The sequence below is a fragment of the Gracilinanus agilis genome, chromosome 5 (genome assembly GCF_016433145.1).
Source record: "Gracilinanus agilis isolate LMUSP501 chromosome 5, AgileGrace, whole genome shotgun sequence".
Classification (NCBI taxonomy): domain Eukaryota; kingdom Metazoa; phylum Chordata; class Mammalia; order Didelphimorphia; family Didelphidae; genus Gracilinanus; species Gracilinanus agilis.
In genome coordinates this window covers 186,185,590-186,207,594 of record NC_058134.1, presented here as the reverse complement: position 1 = coordinate 186,207,594, position 22,005 = coordinate 186,185,590, and the positions used below count along the sequence as shown (strand labels likewise).

General features: G+C 33.5%; 1 protein-coding gene across 1 annotated transcript in view; it reads left to right on the top strand.

Annotated features, from left to right (window-relative positions):
* The window catches only part of ETNK1 (ethanolamine kinase 1), a 51,977-nt gene extending 31,784 nt beyond the window's left edge, over positions 1-20,193 (top strand). Inside the window, exons 4-8 of the mRNA XM_044679875.1 lie at positions 665-807; positions 14,076-14,159; positions 15,778-15,938; positions 19,205-19,278; positions 19,601-20,193. Coding sequence (XP_044535810.1) covers positions 665-807; positions 14,076-14,159; positions 15,778-15,938; positions 19,205-19,278; positions 19,601-19,673 — 535 coding nt within the window. The 3' untranslated portion in view covers positions 19,674-20,193. The remainder of the gene's footprint in view (positions 1-664; positions 808-14,075; positions 14,160-15,777; positions 15,939-19,204; positions 19,279-19,600) is intronic.
* Positions 20,194-22,005: the final 1,812 nt, after the last annotated feature.

Here is a 22,005-nt window from a genome sequence, read left to right as displayed (position 1 = left end):
TGTATGTTAGAGTTGCAGGATTTGGAATTTTTAATATAATTATAGATTGATTTACAGAGGCAGTAACTGTAGAGTGATAGAGTCTTGTAAAGAGGAGAGGATTTAAATCCTTTTTTTTCCCTAGTACTTCCTATCTATAAGCAAGTCACATAACCTGCTTGAGCCTAAATTTCCTTCATCTGTAAGATTAGTAACTTCAGACATGCTATAAAATGGGGATAATACCTCGATTTCATTAGATTGTTAATAAGCTTAAGTATGATATCATAACACTTTACAACTTTCAAATCACTGCATAAACTTAAACTGTTATTAACCTTTTATCCATATCCATCCTCAGTTTTCTATTATATCTGACAAAATGAGGTAAAAGTTGTAGGCTTTACAACTCATTTCATAGAGATCTGTGTCATCTAAACACTATTCCATTTAATTTAATTTAATTTCATACTGAATTCTGCTGTTTTTCTTGTCCTTTGTACCTGTTATAGGAGTGTAGCTAAGTTGCTATCCTGTAGACTTTTTTTTTTTTTTAAATCCAGCAGACTTGAATGTATGCTCGGACAAAAAATTCTAATTCAATAATTTTATGATTATTTAAAAAAATTTAATTCTGAAAAAGGATAAGGTAGAAATCATTTAAAATTATCTTTTAAACCTGAAGGTTCCTCAAAGATGTGCCAAGTCCTCATGTACTTCAGGAGGAGATGACCTGGATGAAGGAGATACTTTCAAACCTGGGCTCACCAGTTGTGCTTTGTCACAATGACCTGTTGTGTAAGAATATAATCTACAATGAGAAACAAGGTAGGTATCTGACCTAGCAGTAAGTAAAATAAAGTACATTAGAGTTTGATTCTTTGGCTTTCTACCAGTGTACATAATTTTAATTGAAATTCATGGATATAAATAAAACACATGAGGTCTTATGTAATTGATAAATTGAAAAATCTGAGATTAATCAGAATATTTCTATATGTTTGTATATAATAAGTTAATCATAAACTAAATTATTGAGTATTTTGCATTTTAGAAACTGTCAGATTTTTGAACTGTAAACTTGTACATAAATTTTTTAATGCTGAAAATTTAGTTGTAGAACTTGTTGGATGCATGGTTTTAGAAGTGTCCCTGGTTGTAAAGAGGGTTTTAAAAAATGTAATGTTGTAACAATTTATAGATTTTTATTTTCAACAATGGAAAGGAGAGCAGACTTATTATTAGTAAATATATCTCTCCAGATTTCCTGTTATCAATTTATTACTTTGTCAGTTAATTTGATGCCAGTGAAGAGTTCTCAGTAGTGAAGTATTTTAATAATGCTTCTTGCAGTTGATAATTTTATTCCCATCTTCTGAAGTATATAGGCATATTCTTGTTAAAGATGTTTGATAGCTTTTTTTTCCTTTGAGGTATTTGTGAGGTAGACAATATTACTACTTGGAGGTAGGATATTTTGGTTGTTGTTTATACTTTGTCATGGAAGCCAACCCCTAGAATATTTGTGTTTTAAAAACTAGTTTGGAAGTTTGAATATAAAACTTCTAAGACTTAGTTGCATTATATAGTTTGAACCAAGTGGTTTGGGGTTTGATGATTAAGCGTGACAGACATAAATATTTTAAAAATGTATTGGGAAAAAAAAGAAATTTTTGTGTTTATATTTTTATTATATTGGATAATGATGCAGTTGGCTGCATTTTATAATTAAAAAGAATGTCTTTGAAGATAGCTGCTTTGCTTTTTAGTTGGCAATAATATTTTAGACCAAAAAAAATTGTGGAAATTAGCCAACCTAGGGAGTCCTCATAAGGTATTATTAACCACATATCAAAAAGCCACCAATTTAAAAATATTTCTTTCCATCTCTTACCTGTCATTTTAGGTTGGGAATGTACTAATTCAAAAATTTAAAAAATGTTCAGTATGATGACTTAAAAAGTAAATCAAAGGAACACTGTCAAGGTTAATTAATATAATTATAGTTTTCAAAATAGATGCTGGGCTCTTGCTTCCTTTTAAACATAAATGAGAGAGTTTATTCTGTTGGGAGGGAAGTACATATTTAGCATCAAAAATATGCTTGAAGCTGTTATAATAAATAAGCTTTATGTCTTTATTGGAAAACAAAATTTCAGTTTTACTTGGGGGGAGTGTTCCTTACACAAAATATATGCATATGTATGAAAACCTGACAGTGTTCTTTAAAATTGTATTACCTATTTATGGAGTATATAACAGCTATAATACACATATATTACCCTTTATGCTAAATGACCGGATCTCAATGCTGTTTGCAAATGAAAACATTGGTATGCAATGAAAGCAGTGTCTTATCTTTTAAATTTAGTGCAAGGCCTGTTAACCCATACTTTACATAGTAGAATTTACATTAAGGGGACTTCATCTTACATTTGAAGTGGAAACTCAGCTTTATTTTTAACTACAAGTTAACTGAAAAAAGTGAGTATTGGTTTCTAAATAGAGGTTATTTTGACCTTTCCATATTTTTTATTTTCCAAGTTTCTTGTGCTACATATCCTTTCCACAAAATAAACTTGAAAAATCAAGTATAACTAGGAACTAAAAAAAAAATCAGAATACTTTTTTAATGTACGAAAATGTCACTTTCCCTTCTTTTTAAATATCACCTTATTACCTGTTTATTTACCAAATAATACTAAAACACTCATTTAAACAGTTTCCTTTATGAACCATTCCAAAGGTATACTTAAACTTTTTTCTTTTAGGAAGGAATTCAAGATCAGTGACATGAGACTATTATTCTCTTCCACAAGCAAAAGACTCTAGATTTATATTTTTGCTTAATTTTTTTATTACGTAACAATAAAGTTTCCAGAATACAACTAGGAACAGAACTATATTTAAATGTTTTTTAATTCTCTGCCACCCCCCCACTCTACAAAAGTTTTCCTTCTGTCTCTTCTTTTCTGTTTTGTGGATGTCTTTATGTGTTGCATCTAAAGGTATGCCCGCTTTTTCCTTAACACAGTGTCTCAGTGTTTATGGAATTCTAGGTACTAGGAATAACTGAGTACCTTAAAACATTCTTGAGTATTTGTTATTATGTGATAAATCTATAGATTAAAATTAAGAAAGTAGTAGCTGTGAGGCTAGTGTGATTTAGCAAGCAATCACTAAGTACCTCTGATTCCAGGTAACATATAAGCTAGGGATTAAAAAGGCAAAGATTAGAGTAGTCCTGAACCTCAGTTTACTAGGAAGAAACAATATGTACATAAATAAGTAAGTAAGCATGCAAAACAATTATAACAGTAATTTTAGTTGGAGTAGCTAGGGAAGTGCCAACATTGGAGACAGATGAACAGGAGAAGAGAGGTCAGAAAAGGTTTTAGAAAGTGGATCTTGATCTGGATTGTAATTGGTGAATGGGATTATTCCAGACAAGAAATTTCCTATGCAAAGGCATCCAAAATAAGAGATAGAATATTGGATATAAAACATTGGATATAGGTTAATGTGACTGGAGTGAAGATTGTATGAGGGGGGAAATGAAAAATAAGTTGACAAAGATAGGTTGGAACAAGATTAGGAAGGGCTTAAAATGACAACTAGAAGTTTGGAGACATGAGTGAAGAAGAAGTTTGTGGTAATTGCTCTCTGTTTACTCAGTAAAAGATCAATTCAGGTCCTCATGCTAAAAGTTGGGGGGATGGAATTGTGTGAGAGAGTTGGAGAAGATTTCAAATAGCCAGTGCAGTGAGTAGGATAGAGAATCAATTGGAGAGGAGTAAAAGAATTGCTTTGCTATAATGAAGGCCCAGATGAGATTCAAAAACAAATTTTAGTGAATTTAAGTTAGCTTGGTGGCATGATTTCTTCTAGTTGTTTAGCAGCATGTAAGGAGGAGCATTAGAAGTGGATAGTTTGCTTGAGTAGCAAAAGGTTGAGAAGTTAAAGGATTTAAGGATAGAGAACATATGAACTTAGAGGGTCAGAATTGGGTAGTGTAACTTGAAAAAGATGTGAGGGGGTAGAGGGGATGGAAGTCACAATGAGGATTAAAAATAAGTTTAGGGAATAGCAAGGTACAGAATAAGGAGGAATAAAGTTATGATTTGACAGCAGAATTACAGTTTCAAGGCAAAAACGAGCAATAAGGACTAGGCAATTGGGGTTAAGTGAATTGCTCAGGGCCATACAGTTAGGAAGTATCTGAGACCAGATTCTGAACCCAGGACCTCCAATCTAGGCCTTGTTTTCTATCCACTGTGCCACCTAGCTGCCCCAGAATTGATGGTTTTAGAAGTGGAAAACTTGTAGGTGGTGGTGAGATCAAGGATGTGACTGACTTGATATGTGGCTAAGGTGAAATGGAGAAGTAGTATGTTGTCATGGGTATTGATGAGATGGAGAAACTAAGAGATTGTGATGTTTGAGAGAACATGAACATGCATATTGAATTTTCCTAATGTAAGAAAATGAGGTGGGTGTAGAGATGAAGACTGAATTAGGTACTTAATGCCTTTAAAAAGAAAGGAAATGGGGGGGGCGGGGGGCAGCTGGGTGTCTCAGTGGATGGAGAGCCAGGCCTAGAGACAGGAGGTCCTGGGTTCAAATCTGGCCTCAAACACTTCCTAGCTGTGTGATCCTGGGCAAGTCACTTAACCCCTGTTGTCTAGCCCTTACCACTCTTCTGTTGTGGAACCAATAGACAGTATTGATTCTAAGATGGGAGGTATGGGTTTTAAAAAAAAAAAAAAAGAAGAAGAAGGGAAAATGACCTGGCATTGGTAAATAATTGCCACCAGATAGTCATGGCTCTGACCTCAAGTAGTGGGCTAGGCTGGGGGCGTGGCTCTCTGAGTAACGTACCATAATAGTTTGTACTTTTATGAAGCTTTTAAGGTTTCCAAAGCATATTCCTCACATGTGACTAGCATAGATCATATATTATTACTAGCTTCCACTTGGGGAAACTGAGGATTAGAGGTAGGTAACTTGGGAAGGAAGCATCTGAGCCAGACCTCTTCTGACTTTTGAGTATTGTGTTCTTTTTGCCATATCACACTGCCTTTATCTCTTTTAGGCATGAAGATAGAGCTTAAATTGGGGTGGTTAAAATGGTATGATGGAAAGGAGGACCAGTCAGTAAGTGTTAAGGTCCCGTGTGTGTGTTCAGTGCTTGGGATTACAAAGACAAAAGTGAAATAGTTGTTTTTTCTCACAGAACTTAATATTATGTTAGAGAATATTATTTTAGGGAAGACATCATCTACTTATCAAAGAAGATACAAAATTATGATGAAGTTTTGGGACTGTGGGATGCACTTATAACTAGGAAGGGGAAGAGTCAGAAAAGGTGATCTTGGAGGATTATAGCTTTAGAATTATAGAAGATCTTTTATAAGTCCTCAAATCCTACTCTTTCATTTTATAGATGAGAAAACAAACCCACAGAAGCCAAGTGACTTGTCCATGGCCATATAAGCAATAAATGGCAGAATTGGGATTCAAGACCAAGTCCTCCAATTTTAAATCTGAGTCTTTTTGCAGTTCTACACTGCCTCTTCAAGCTTTTGTAGAAGTTAATAACTATTTAAATTTTTTGGGATGGTGCTTAGGAGAAATAATCACAGAGTGACTTTGAAGCTTCTAATCTGGGTGACAGTGCTAGCAACATAGAAGTTGTGGTTTAGGGGAAAGAAGAGTTGAGTTTGAAGCAAGCAGTTAAAATACAAGCTAGAAGTTTAGAACTTTTAAGAGTCACTTATATTGAAATGATAATTAAAACCATTTAAATGGATGACATTGAAGCAAGAATTTATAGCTAGAGGAGAGCCAAAAACAGATTCTTAGGCTGACATTGATAGTGAATCTGTGTGGGGAAGATTGAAAGCCTACATAAATGTGTCAGAAGGACAAGATAGAAAGTTAGGAGGAAAACCTGGAGAGTATGGAGCTGTTTGGTGAACCTATGGTACACATACCAGAGCATACTAGAGGGGGCTGCTCCTCTCCCCCTCTCTATGTGTTCCTGAGGACATTTCTCTCATCACCCACTCCTCTACCCAGCAGTCCAATGGGAGTGCTTCCTTCTTTCCCTGTTTGGGGGTAAGGGTGAGGGAGGGAGAGGCTCACATACAGTGTGAGGGTTGCAGTTTGGGCACTCGGTCTCTAAAAGGTTCATCATCATTGGTATAGAGCATTGATTCCCATAGTGGGTGCCACCGCCCCCTGGTAGGTGCTGCAGTGATCCAGGGGGGTGGTGATGGCCACAGGTGCATTTATCTTTCCTATTAATTGCTATTAAAAATAAAAAAAATTAATTTCCAGGGGGCTAAGTAATATTTTTTCTGGAAAGGGGGCAGTAGGCCAAAAAAGTTTGGGAACCACTAGTATAGAGCATTGGAAACTGAGGGGAGAGATACAGTCTCAGTCAGCACTGTTAGGTGCTTTAGGAGAAATTAAAAGAATGAATAATGGAAAATGATCATTGGATTTTTTTTTTTCTCCTTCCTTGGAGAAGGTATTTTTAGTACTCTGGCAAGAGATATTTCAGGGTGGATTTCAAGATTTACGAATTGGTTGACTTGCCTAAAGACTTGAGCAAGTAATTAGTAAATGATACTCCCTTCCTTGAAAAAGTAAGATAGTCATTCTTGTCAAATAATAGTTAGAATTTGATACTATACCCCGTCTTTAAAATTATCCATTTATTAATATGATAGATTAAAGAATGGTACAAATGCAAAATTAATTAAAAATGCTATATTGGTCTAAATATATTATGAAGTCTTTTGTATAAAACCAGTGGATGGCCTATAATTTAATTCAACAAACATTTATTTAGTACTTCTACTGTATACTGTGCTAAATGCTAGGATTGCAAAAAATATAAAGGAAAATGGTTCCTGACTTCAAGGATCTTATATTCTACTTGAGGAAACATTATGCATACAGGAAAGTAATTATAACGCTGTATTTATAAAAATAAAGTAATTGCATAAGTGAGTTTGCTCTCAGTTGCGGGAGTCAGAAAAGGCCTTGCTTAGGAGGAAATACTTATCTGAACTTTGAATGGATCTAGGGATTCCAAGAAGTGAATAAGGAGAATGTTCTGTGCAAGGGAAGGCAACAACCTGTGCAAAGGTATTGAGGCAGACAGCAGAAGATCATGTACAGGGAACAGCAAGACCAGTTTGTTCTGAATATAGATTTTGTGTTAGAGAAGTGCCATGAAAATTTTTTTAAGGATGGGTGAGAACCAAATTGGGAGGTACTTGAAATATGAGTTTGTATTTTATTCTGGAGGCATTAGGGAGCCATTGAAGCTTCTTAAAGGTTAGCGCCTGAGTGAATGGTATATTGATAGCAAATTAGACTTGGAGTCAGCCAAACCTAGATTCAAAGCTTGCCTTGACCACTCATCTGTGTGATATTTGACTTCCTCTGATCCTCAGTTTTCTACTCTGTAACATGGGGGTAACCCCATCACCCACTTGAAAGTATTGTGATACATATATCACAATAATATATATATATATATGTGTATATATATATATATATAAAATGAATAATGGAAAATGATCATTGGATTTTATTTTTTATTTTTTTCTCCTTCATTGGAGAAGGTATTTTTAGTACTATATATTTTTTGTGTGTGTGCATACATGAATGCTTTTGCAAACATTAAAGGTCTATATGAGTAAACAGGCCATTTTAATCAATATTTTTAAAGAGATACTTAAAGGATTTAGATCACAGTTAGAAGTAGTCTATAAGGGGGCAGCTGGGTGATTCAGTGGATGGAGAGCCAGGCCTAGAGACAGGAGGTCCTAGGTTCAAATCTGGCCTCAGACACTTCCTAGCTGTGTGACCCTGGGCAAGTCACTTAACCCCCATTGCCTAGCCCTTACCACTCTTCTACATTGGAACCAATAGACAGTATTGATTCTAAGATGGAAGGTAAGGGTTTTTAAAAAAAAGTAGCCTATGTTTAGAGCAATATAATTTGTTTATTGGCTTCAGCTTTTCCTTGACTACTGACAGTAATAATAATTTGAATTTACGTTATTTGATTACAAAGTAGTTTTACATTTGATCTTTTTAACAACTGAGAATAATATAAGAGCATTGTCTTTGTTTTACAGGTGAGGTAATTTAGGATTAGAATTTTAAAAAGAGTCTTCTTAAAGTCAGCATTATCTTGTGCACATCACATAAGATGATTTCTAAGATTCCCTTTAGTTCTGAAACTATGTTCTTATGACTTTGCTAGAGTCACATAGCTAGTAAATGGGGAACTTGACCACAAACTCAACTTGTCTGATTTCCCAAGTCAGTATATTTTTCTACAACAAACATACTTCCTTTCTGGATAAACCAGGAGTTACTGATTAATCCTTTGGATGTGCTGTTATTCCTCAACATTTTTTCAGTGACCTGGTGGCCTCTGATACCATTAGAATATCCAGAAACCTTTACTTTTTAGAATATTTCCCAATATGTCTAACTAATGAAAAAAATCAGATCCTTAATTTCATTTTAAATCAGTAAAATTTTATGTACAATACCCTGTGCTATGGAAGTAGTGTTGAAAACAAAACAAAAAAAAAGGTAGGAAAAGAAAGAAAAGAAAGATATTAACAAGTTTCTAGGTTTTAACAATGTATTTAGAAAATGGTGTTGAGACTTGTTAAATGATTCACTTTTACTGGTTACAAATCTAATTCTTATTCTCTGTTTCTATTGAAATTTTTATTCCTGTCTTCAGCTACCAACTTTTTCAAAAAAATGTGTTGCTATAATGAGCCATCTTTTGTAGAAGTACAGTGATGCTATTTTATTAAGATTATTCTTTAATTTTGGTAACTCACATTTCAGAAGATAAGAATCCCAGATAAGATTCCAGAATAGTCTCATTCAGCATAAAACAAGAGAAAGATACAATGTCAATCTTGTAATTAAAAATGGATCCTGGTGTGAAATGAGTCCTAGAGTTATAAATTGTATCTCCCTAAGATATCCTGTTTGTTTCTGTTTCATTGACAGAAATCAGATTCATTGTAATTGATCATTTCTAAATTATAATATTCTATAGTTTTAAATGTATAATTACCAGTTTTTTAACGTATTATTTCATTTTTAGTTGATGGATCAGTAGCTAGGAATCATATGCCTCTTGCACATTTTCTGTTCAGAATTGTTCCCAAACCAACATACATACTATAGGATATTGCATCTGTATGCTTGATATGTAAGGAAATAGAAGTAATTAGCTAACAAGATAACTATGATTTCTGTGTTTTTCTCACTAATCTATACCTTTCCTCCCTTCTTTTCTCTATATCACTAAGCAGCTTAACATCTTGCCTTTCTTAAGATTGATGAACTGTCAGTTAAGAATTTTAGAATTGGGAGAAAGCTTAGAAAGTATCTAATTCAATTTTTGTTCCTATCTTGAATCATATCTACAACATTCCCAATAATCTTGCCTAGTCTTTTTTTCAAAATGACCTCTAGTGGTAGAAAAATTATTTCTTAAATAATCCATTCAATTTTTTCATTGTAAACTGTTTGGAAGTATTTACTTATGTTGAGCTAAAATTTGCTTTTTAAAAATGTTCACTTAGTTCTTCCCTATAGTTTACTCTACCATTAAAGGATAACTCATTTGCATATTTGAATACTGCTTTCATATACTCCCAGGGCTCCTAAATTTTCTCCTTGCCACATAAATCCTTAGTTCCTGCTATAAATCTTATTGCTTACCAGTGTCTGTAAATGCTTCTGAATCTTCCCTAAAAGGTTTTGCCTGTAGACATATTATCCTATATGTCTTATGACCAGGCAGTCAAACCATCTCTGACATGTAACAGTCAGCCTAAGATTAGGTTATTTGTTGACTCATTGAATAACATGAGCTGCTTTATATCTTATTTCCCCCACTTGTGCAATTTTATTTTTGAACCTAAATTCAGGACTTCTGCAAAAGCTATGTGATCATTTTTCAGATGTGATACATGGACTTCTTTTTTTTAGGTATGGATTAGACCCAGGTACTTAATGAATTCCCTATCAAGTCAGAAATAACATTTTTACATAGCTACTCCATTGAGTTTTATTGAGCCCACAATTACACTGAGTCAATTATAACCTTTAAAAGATTGTCAGTTCTGTGCTAAAGTATTCATATACTTCCCATTTATCTTTCCTTATGATTTTTTTTTCTTCTTTTGTCAGGGAGGAAAATTGAAACCATAAAATTTACGTACCCTTAGTAATAAATAAAGGACTATATAGTTAATGGCCAAAATCAGATCTTATTTAGCTCTAAAATTTTTCTATGTTTTAAAATAAAATAGCATCCTTAGAGCAGCTAAGTTCAATTAGTTAAGTTTTCCTGATAGCGGGATGTACAAAGCATGCAGAATATATAGTATAATTAAAAATTATTATTAAGAATTAGGAGTTAAGATCATTGTGGGGGGGAAATCTCAAAATATTGGCCATTTTATATAAACTAATAATTATTAGCTCACTAGCAAAATGATGTATAAATTCCAAAAGGATAGGTACTGAAAATACAGAAATATAAAGGATGTTGGATTTTTAAAGAAGTAGTAATTTAGAACAACTTGTTAATTGGGAATACATTTTCCAGTATAGTACTCTGATTTTCTGGCACATGAAACAAGGGAAGTAGACATCTTCAATCTTAATCTGTTTCAAAAGATTAAATTTAAAGTTGAGTTCCACTTGAGGTTGTGACAGTTTGAAAAAGAAGATTAGTTAATGCGGACTTTTTTCTTTAATTTTTTTTTCCTTTTAAGCTTTGTGTCTTGTAAAATGTGAGTTTGCCAAATTTTCTTCATCTGCTACAGATTAGGTATGCCATTGTTGCTGCCATGTGGCGGCGCACACCGTGCTTCTTAAACGCACTGACTGGAGGTTTATCGCATCACTTGTTCACATGCACGGAGCCTGGTAACAGCCTCATCTGTATCTTGTTAGCTTCATTTTCTTATTTTTTATTGCATTAATTATAAACAAAACATAGCATTTAAAATAAAGGCTAATTGTAATGAATTAATGCCACTACAAGAAGTCAATGCTAAAACTTTCATATCAAAATAGATTTTAACTTTAATTTAAATTATCTGTTTTTATTAAGTTGTATCCACTGTGGAAGCAGGGGTTGTTTTTTTTTTTTACCTGCCATTTTAACTTTACATGCCAAATTTTGAGTACACGTATAAAATTGTTTTTGTTAGTTAATTCACTTGTGGCAAAGTTAAACATCAGGACTGGGCTGTGTATTTTTATTGGCATGCAACAATTAAATGAGCTCTAGAAGGGTCTGTGCTTTGAAAGCTAAAGCAATCAACAGCTACATAAAAAAATACGTTTATTTTACCTGTTGATTCAATTGTGTGATAAACTAAGTCTTATCTGTATTATGGAATGCTAAAGTTTATAAGGTCCTTTTATTTTGTTTAATCCCTTTGCTACAAACAGGTTTAATAAAAAAGATAATAATTCACATTGATTTTTCTACTTTATGTTTTGCAAAGTATTATCCTCACATCAACTCTGTGAAATAGGCCAATAAAAGTTCATATTTATGTAATTGTACAATAGTATGAGAAGCACCAGATTTGGAGTCTGAAAAGACCTAGATTTTAATCTGTTCTGCCATTTACTAACTCTCTGACCTTGGGCATGTCACTTAATCTTTCTGAATTTCAGTTTTCCTCATTTGTAAAATGGAGTGATACTTTGTGTCATGCCTACCTCACAAGGTTGTTGTTAGGATCGAATGACATGCAAACCATAAAGTACTAGTACTTTTTAAGTAATATTATCTGCGTCTTATAGATGAGGAAATTAAGGATCAAAGAAATTGAGTAATTTGTCCAAAGTCACACATATCTCTTAGGTGTCATAGGCAGGGCTTAAATATAGGTCTTCTAACTTCAAGTCCCATGCTCTTTTCACTGTACTGTATATTGATCTCATATTTTTAGGAAGGGAGATTGTCAAAACTTTTTTGATCATCCATTCTGTTGTTCATCAGAAAAATTGCTTGAGAACAGTAGATTTGTTACAAACTTTTCTGGCATATTTAGCCTATCGAGTAAAAAATATAATGGATAGTGGACAGATCAGTCTGTTTTATAGCAAAGTCACACAACATTTTGAATTTTATACTTTGAGTCTAGAAAGTATACATTTAATATGGATTGTGATAATGAATTTTCATAGTGTAAATTACTCTGAGTTAGCATTTGGATTTAGACTTAACTATTGCTTAAATAAGGTCACAATTTCTGTATTAAATGCATTTGAATTAAATTTTTTTCTGCTTTTGTTTAAAGGACTGCCATCTGCCTTGAAACTTTTCGTCATACCATTTCTGCTTCTCTGGTTGGCTTTGATAAGAGAGGCTTCACAGCATTAAATACAAATCTCTAACAAGACAGTACAGTTCAAGATTTGCTATTATATTTGGAAAATGCCAGCGAATGGTTTGTGTCAGTGTAGCTTGACTGTTTTGATTAAATTGTCAAACTGTTGGCCAATTTTTTGACCTGGCCTTATTAAGTAGCCCTTTGTGGGCTCTCTAAAACGCTATCTTTCAGTAGTAAAAAATGAAATTTTAAACTGGGAGCTTAGTACCTTTGTGGGTTCTTATATGGAGAAGCATTAATGAAATATGCAGTACTAAATATTTTGTACACGAATAGCTAACTTTTGTAAAACTCTTGTGCCACAAGTTTAAAGTTTAGGTAATTCTGCACTGGTTAAAACACACACACAGACTCTTAGAACTGTACAAGTATAAAAGCAATCCAACAAACATCATATAGATTTATTAGAACTGAATGATACCAAAGTCATTCATGTTAAGTGAATTAGAAGTAGAAGACTATTAAGACTTAGCAGCTGCCTGTAATCAAAATCTTAATAAAATCAATTTCTCAAAATCAAATGTCTTAACACATCAACCTACTTATATTTAAGCTAAAGCCCTGACTTAATGTATTTGAGGAAGTTATTGTGGTACAGTGGAAAGAGCACTGAATTTGGAGTCATAGGAACTGATGAGTTCCAGTCCCTGCTCTGCTTTGTACCTCCTCTGTGACTTGGGCCAAGTCACTTAACCTCTTTGGCCCTCAGTTTCCTTATATGAAAAATGAATGAGGGAGTTGCACTAGATGCTTTTTAGGGTCCTTTACAGATCTAAATCTAGGATCTGTTGATTTCTTAGATAAACTAGTTCAGTCTTGGTGAGATGAATAATAGTTTAAAAATTATTTTACATGTGAACCTACAATTAAAGCTAATTGAAAAGTAGTATGGCATACTACATAGAATACTGGTGTTGGGGGCAAGAAGATTTGGGAATTAAATCATCCCACCTCTTAAATTTAGAGACTGTGTAACCATGGGTAGCCCACATAACCTTTGAACCCCATGGGACTTCCCTTGACTAAAAGTTATAATATAAGCTGTGATCTACAGCAAGGTTTACATAATAGGAATTCCTACACTATTAAAATCAGAAGTCCTTGATGTATGGATGTAATCAGAGCCAGAAGAGTTTTAGAATAATTAGAAAATTATTTACCTTCAGAAATGATTTCTACTACCTAATTTGCTCATTAAATTATTTTTAGTTGTTTGATTAAATTACTTTCTTTTTTAAAATTATAGGTCATTGGTAGTTTTAAAGGATACCATTCCTAGATAGAGCTGCTCTTTGAAGTATCTGATGCCCTCATGTGGTGAAAAATAATTCCTATTTTTGTTTAAACCTAGAGAACTATTTCATTTAATTCTATTAATATTTTAATGTTTTCTGACATAATGAATGCTGATATTAACAAATATGCTGTTGACTAGAAAAGATAAATAATAAAGCTCAGTGCCATAAAATTCACAGCCTTACCCTGGTATTGTCTCAGAGCTGCATGTAACTGAGCACAAACAATGAGACAAATATTGGAGGATACTTAGGTACAAGTAGCATAGGGGTTTGCACCTCTTATATGTGACAGCTTATGTCTTTGTTTTTGTGTCTCACATAGGTGATGTTCAATTCATAGATTATGAGTATTCTGGCTACAACTACCTGGCATATGATATTGGAAACCATTTCAATGAATTTGCAGGTAAAAATAAATTTAATTTTTAAAACTGGAGCCAAATTCTTCCAGAACAGAACTAATATCTAACAGACTAATGGAATAGTTTACTGACCTCAGAAAACAAGACTTATTTAATTAAAAATAAAATGCAAAACTAAAGATTAAACTTAAAAGTAATATTTTTTTCCCTTGAGTTTCCTTCAGTCGTGTGTGTATGTTTGGTTTTGGGTAATTATAATAGTAATAGTTGAAAATATGACAGCCCCTTTTTTCTAAAGGACTTAATTAAATTTGCTATTACAAAGAACTATAATCCCTTATTGTAAAGCCTCTGAAGAAAATACTGGAAATTCATATTTTAATCAAAGTTTATTTCATACTTGTTACGGGAAAGTATTATAAGTATAGTTCCATGTTGGCAAAGATGTGGCTTGTGTGCCCTGGTGTGCTGGAGAGGGCTGCTCTGTTCCCCCTCTCTATAGCACCTAAGGACATTTTCCCCATGCCCTTCCAGGCTCTGCCCAGCAGCGAGCACTTCCTCTGTCTCCTATCAGGTAGTGTGAAGGTGCGGTTTGGACATGCAACCTCTAAAAGATTTGCTAATGCTGGTATAGTTCATTTCCACTAAGATTCTAGACTTTAGAACTTAAGTAACAGTTTTTAAATTGACAAGAATAACTTTTATATTAGTAACCTCTTTCTCTAAAAGGACAATTGTTGAAGCATCTCTTTAAGTATGTGCCATAAGATCATTTTAGTTGTCTCAGGTTTGGATACAAGAAGAAAAAATTGCCATCACCTCCTCTTTTCATAATTAAAAATTTTAGGACTTTAAACATGTTGAAACAAGTATGACTTTAAATTTGAAAGGTTAGAATCTCCTGCCAACAATTTCTCCCAAACGAGTCGTGGCTTTGAAAATAATTAACATTACTAGTATGTTAGCATTAAATTTTAACTCTTATGATGTGCTTCAGACTTGCAGGGTTTTTTGTTTTTTTTTTTTGTTAAACTGTTAATCATTTGGAAATAATCCAGAGAGAAATTCAGTCTTCTACAAAATTTATTGGTGGTTTCTGTTTTCACTTGCCTTTCTACCACCAATTTTTTTTTACATTTCCTGCATCTACACTTAATACATATAGCATAAGATGTTACATACCTTTTACAAATAGTAGTGTGTATGTGTGTGTGTGTGTGTGTGTGTGTGTGTGTGTATGTATATGTGTGTGTGTGTGAGAGAGAGAGAGAGAGAGAGAGAGAGAGAGAGAGAAGCTATTTACAGATGGATTCACTACACCAGTCTCTAAATAAATGACATAGATGGTGAGCAGCACCATGAATTCAAAGATGGGGAGAGGTAATTTTTGACAAGACTGGTATAAGAGGTGCTTTTGAAAGATACGTAGAATTTTAATAAAGAGAGAATTTATAAGGGCAATTCAAGAATAGTCTAAATTATTACAGTTTAAATGAGAATACTAAAATAATTTTTCTAGGAATTTTACCATTCATTAAATGATACTTGATTTGGTAGCTTTTACATTTTTATTTGTTTTCTGAGAAATGGGGATGAACTGTTAAGATGGGCACAATAAAATTTTCTTTTAACTTATATCTTATTTTCCCTTTCCTGTTTCAGGTGTAAGTGATGTAGACTATAGTCTCTATCCAAATAGAGAACTTCAAGGTCAGTGGCTGAGGTCTTATCTTGAAGCCTATAAGGAATATAAAGGATTTGGAACAGATGTTACAGAAAAGGAAGTAGAAATACTATTTATTCAGGTTAACCAGTTTGCATTGGTAAGTTTAAGTATAAATAATTGCTAAAGATTCTTCTCATGATACAATGAATAGAATTGTAAATATTTTACCTTGCTATAAATCAGTTAGTCACTTAAGGAACCCATTCAGTATACAAGCTATTGAAGAAGGGAAACAATTCCATGATTTTCCCCTTTTCCTGTTTAAATCTTAACTTTTTAAGATTAATTAAAATTAAAAATAATTTTTTAAAGATGAAAATTTTAATATAATTTAAGAAGCCTGAAATTTCTTCATAGAAGCAATACTCTTTACATTATATTTGGACTTTCTGTTGGTTCATATGATCATAGATTTTGAGTTGAAAGACATCATTTAATCTAGTCTCTCATTTTACAAATGAGGAATTGGTTATGATAGATTTGCCTTTAGAATCACTAGAATGTTAGAGACAGAATAAATATTAGAGATCATCTAGTATGAGCTCCATGTATTCACAAGGAAATTAAAATCCTGAGAAGTCAATTTAGAGAGGAAAAGAGTAGCAAAGCTTGGACAAGAACCCAGATTGCCTGATGCCCTATGCAGTGCTTTTTTTTTGTACCATATCTCACTGCCTCCCTTTTATCATTATTATAGTACACAATATTCAAACTATCTTTGTCTTGTAACACTTTAATACATTACAAAATAACTAATTGTCACAGGATAGCTTCTTTTTATATCTTGTGATAGATTTTGTAAAACAGATATTAGAAATACTTTTATTCCCCATTTGGTGAAGTAGATTATAGAAATACTGTTATCCCCATTTTAGAGATGAAACCGAAGTTTAGTTTAACAAATCTAGTAATGAAAGTTATTTTCATCAGAAAAAATGGAACTAAAAATTATAGGGAACAGATTAAATATAATCTTTGTTACATATAGCTACTATATGTAATACTACAAAATAGTTTTGTATACCAGACTATTTTAAAATCAAATAGTTATAGTTATATATATATAGTGTTATATAATATATATATGTGTGTGTATATATATATATACCTATATATATAGTTATATAGTTATATAGTTATATATATGGTGATAGTTATCACACCCATAGGTTTATTTCTACCTAAAACATCAACATTCTAATTGTAATTCAACAAGCTTTGCTACTCCTGGAGCAGTCTTTAACATTTCTTCCAGCTTCTCACTTCTCTAATCTTTATATTTTGCAGTTGCCAAAGAAAGTCTATTCTTCTACCTTATGCCCTCCCTGTTTACCCATTCCTATCCAAGTACTTATCACTACCACTCCCAAAACAAACAGAAACCTCCACTACATCCTTGATCTTTTTTGGAAATTGAACCCATGAGAGCTGATGATATCACTTGGAATGTAGAAAGATAGGAGAAGTTTCAGAGTTGAGCTCTGAAATTAAAAATAAAGATGTTAATTCGGCCAAAAAGCCTAAGAAGGAAAACAATCAGTTGTATAAGGAGGAGGAGAGAAAAACATGACAAAACAGAGTCCTCAGAATTCTGAGGGAAAAAAGAGATCAGCAGTGTCAGTTGGTGCAGAGAGAATTGGTGGAGGATGAGAACTGAGGAAACTTATTAGTTTTATCAATAAATAAATGATTGATGACCTTGGAGAAAACAATCTAGGTTTGGAGGGAGTGTTGGAAGCATTTCAAGAGATTGGGAAGTGAATAAGTAGAGGCAATGACAGTTTTTCCTTGGAGTTTGACTGTAAAAGGGAGAAAAAGATATCATAGAGAAAATATTAAGATCAAATGGGAGAAAACTAGACGTGTTTGTGTACATAGTAGAGGAAAAAGCATGGACAAAGTGAAGGACAAAGGAGAGAATGGAGAAGGAGTACTAAGATTTTTTTATGTGTAGAATTGGCAAGAGGGATCTTGAGATATGAATCCTCACTTTTTTTACAGTGAAATATGATTCATGGTTCTTGGCTGAGGAGGAGGGTCAATGGTGCAGGTGGCTTGACAAAAGAAGTTTCAGAAGATACATTTTGGGGATATAGTAGAAAATGTGCCAAGGAAGAGCCTGTGCATGCGCACACATGAGAGCTACTCTTCTAGAATGCCTTCCTCACACTAATGGGGTAGGGTAGGGAAAGTATTCCTTTTGTTTTACCAATGAGGAAACTGAATAATGTGAGAGAAATGGACTTAGTGTCCATGATTCATTCACACAGCTGGTAACAGAGCTATACCTAGTACCCAGGTCTTTTGACTGCATCTAGCTCTTGTTTCTTGAAGTGGGTATAATGTAGACAGGGTTGTAAGTTCAGAGGAAGGAAAGGAGAGAGATCCTTGTAACCTTGAGAGTTGTCACAGAATCTTGAGCCATTGAAAAGGGCGTCATAGAGCAACCAGTAAATCTTTCAGTGATAGCATTCTAGACCAGGTAGTCCTTTTGACTTGAGTGATGATTTCCAGTTACACTACTTTCTGAGCATTTCACTTTAGGATAACTGATTGTTAAGAATGTCACCTTCTATGGAGCTGGAATTTGCCCCACTGCTGTTTTACTCGTTCATTTCTCCTACTTTTGCCCTCTGAGGCCAAGTTGAATAAGTCTGATGAGATTTCCTGAACAAGCAAGATTTAGAATCATAAATTCGGGACTAGTTGGAATTTCAGAGGTTAAGTAATTCAATACTCCTCACCTTCCAGGAGAAAACTGAGCCTCAGTGACTTCTATAAGATTGCACAGGGAGCAAGTGATAGAGCTGGAATTCAAACTCATTTTCTGCTACCTAGTCCAGAACTTTTCCAAGTTATACTCAGCCACTTTTTTGTTCCTCATCCCTGCCACCATAAAGATGGTTCCATAATTGCCTATGCTCATCAAAAGAAATAGTCCTTAATCTTTTTTTTTTAAACCCTTACCTTCCGTCTTGAAGTCAATTCTGTGTATTGGCTCCAAGGCAGAAGAGTGGTAAGGGTAGGCAATAGGTCAAGTGACTTGCCCAGGGTCACACAGCTGGGAAGTGTCTGAGGCCAGATTTGAACCTAGGACCCCCTGTCTCTAGGCCTGGCTCTCAATCCACTGAGCTACCCAGCTGCCCCTAGTCCTTAATCTTTAGGGGCTTTTCATCTACCTTTCACAGAGCTAAGATGAAAAAAAACCCGTGAGATATGGCTATACAGATGATGATATAGGTGCTTAAAAATAAGCAATTTATATAGATAGACTAGACTACACAGCCACAGTGTAAAAGTTAGCATTTTTTGCTTGTTTCTTAAGTGTTATGTTGAATTTCATGACGTTATTCTTTTCCTTAGGCTTCTCATTTCTTTTGGGGATTGTGGGCTTTAATTCAAGCCAAATATTCCACCATTGATTTTGATTTCCTTGGGTAAGTTTTTATTTACTTAAACATATTTTTGTTTACAATTGCCATGGTTTAACACTTAGAACTGATGTGAAGCATATGTATTCCCTTTCTTGAAATTGTAAAGATGACACAGTTTTCAGATTGTGAAGAAACCTTGAGTGTCTTTCCTAAGCATGAGGTGTGTTTTTTTTTTAATCCAGTAGATGGCACAACAAACTTAAACATCTTTTATTGTCTTAAATTTTTAAAAATAAATTCTGCATAGATTTCAGATTCTTGAAATAAAATATTTTATATGTTTACAGCTGTAATTAATTTTGCTATAATTCTCTTTTCTCACTAGGTATGCAATTGTTCGTTTTAAGCAGTATTTCAAAATGAAGCCAGAGGTCACTGCATTAAAATTACCTGAGTAAAGAAGGCTATTTAGATAACCTCAAGTGGCTAAGCAATCCTTGTGATCCATTTTTGAAAACAGATATTGAACAGCTAATATTTGTTAAAATTCTGTAATTTCATTTGGTTATCTTGCTTTATAAATGATGCCTCTAAACAGCCAACTTATCTTTAAATATTAAACCTAATTCAGAAATGTACCTACTGTCAGTATGAGATGGATTAGAAATTTGTTAAATCTGCAAAGGTCTGTAGAGATGACAATTTAACCCTTTCTTTGATCACTTAATCTATGTTATATGTGAATTATTTATTTATAGATTTAATGTGATTCCATTGCTGCTTTCATCAGTTTCTGTATAAGAATTGAATATAAGCAATGAAATTGTTTATCTTTTTTTAAACATTTTTTTTTCATGTTAGATTAATTTAGGTAAATGTTTTGGGGTATTCATTATAAATACTTTAATCTTGTACTGTATGTGAAGATGAGTCATTTATTCTTGAAATGCCAGGAACAGGTATAATAAATTTTAGAACTTTACTTTTGGGCTAGGAGGTAAAACCTTTCACGTCATGGTACATTTTCTGAGTGGAATATTGGAATGAATTCATACTCCTGGGAATATATTTTTTTTAATTCTCCATTTGCTAAACAGTGTGGGATTCGAAATTTCAGTTCCCCTTTTAATCTTGAAATAGATCTACTTGACTGAATCTTAGCAAAATCTTTAAGAGAGATGTTTTCTTATCTAAAATGTGAATATTTTTCACTATTCCCAATTTTTAAAAATTGTTACATAAAATTATTTCTAAATTATGTATAATTCTATATACTGAATAGTAGCATTATGATCTTTAAAAAAATTCTAATCCTCCATTTGCAAATAGGGGAGTCAACAAATAATTCCTTGTCCCCTTTTTCCCTGACCCAACCCTCCCCACCCAGGAAGAAAAGAAAAGGGAACATTTAATAACTTAGCCTCAATCCTCCTAACTTGGTTTCATGTCTTTAGCACTTTGATTCAGTAGTACTAGGGGAAAAAAATCAGAAAATTATACAGACTTATAACAAATGGCTATTATTTGATGAATGTCTATAAAGCTCAAAGTGATATATGAAAGCTGTGAAGAATTAAATATTTTAGAGATAAGTTTGAGGATTTGATCATTGTACACTTGAGCTGTTATGCCGAGAAATCTTTGAATTCCAAAATGTGAATTAAGAAAATAAGAAAAGATGTGTTGGTCTTTTAGAACTTTTTATTTTAGAAAAATTGTGGGGGGGGGGGGGGACGGGTACAGGCGATCCTAGGGAAGGGAAAAAGGGACTTCCAGGAGTTTCTGTGTGTAGTTTAATAGTCAACTTTTTAAAGTTATCCTGACAAGCTTTGCACATTGGTCACATAAGTGCTCATATAAAGTTGACATAATATGTCTGCAAATTCAGAATGTGCAAACAATAAGCTTATCCTATAAGTAAATATTGCAGCGAAACACACATACACCTATACCACCCCCACTTCCCCCCACCTCTTATAAGAATGTTAATTTTCAGACAAGCATTTTTCAAGATTCTTGAAAGCTATTTGTAGAACACCTTAAAGGTCATTTCAAGTTTTAAAATTCATTAAGTAAATCTCTTCTCAAGAAGAATTTGTTTTCATAACAGTATTAGACCAAGATTCACTTTTCTATATCCCCTTCAATCTTATTGCATTTAGTCATTTTGGTTTTATTTTAAACCTGTGAAATAGTAGAATTGATAGATTTTGTTTATTTGATTCAATTAAATACCTACGAAAATAGAAAAATGCTTTTTTCTATTCTGATAGAGATATTTAAGCTTGTGAAATTTTTGGTGGGTTTTTCATCTATATAAAGAATATTTGACCAGTGCTATGGAGAAAATACAAAACACTTTGATTTTTTGCTTTCTGGCTATCTAATGAGTAGCAATTTGTATCCTTCAGATCCTTGAGAATTGGGGGGGGGGGGCCAACCCTTTCTCTTTTTCTCAAATTGTCTTCTCAAGCTGGTAATTGTAGGTTTGACTCTTCTCACTTAGCCACTGCCAGTGAACAGCCTCAGCTGCCAGCTACTTCTCTGTTCTAGTCATTTCTTAGGGATTAATATTGGAATAATGAGTTGGGGGGGGGGGACAATCACTTCTGCCACAAAGATATGCCTAACTCACACCTCATTATGGATTTGGATAATGGACCCAGAGTGGGTATGGGTAGTCTTGCTTTATATCTATAAGAAGGAGGAGGAATTGGGAGAATTATTTCCGATTGTTTTACTCCACAGGTTTATGGGATCATAGTGCAGACAGGGCTTACTCTTTTAGAA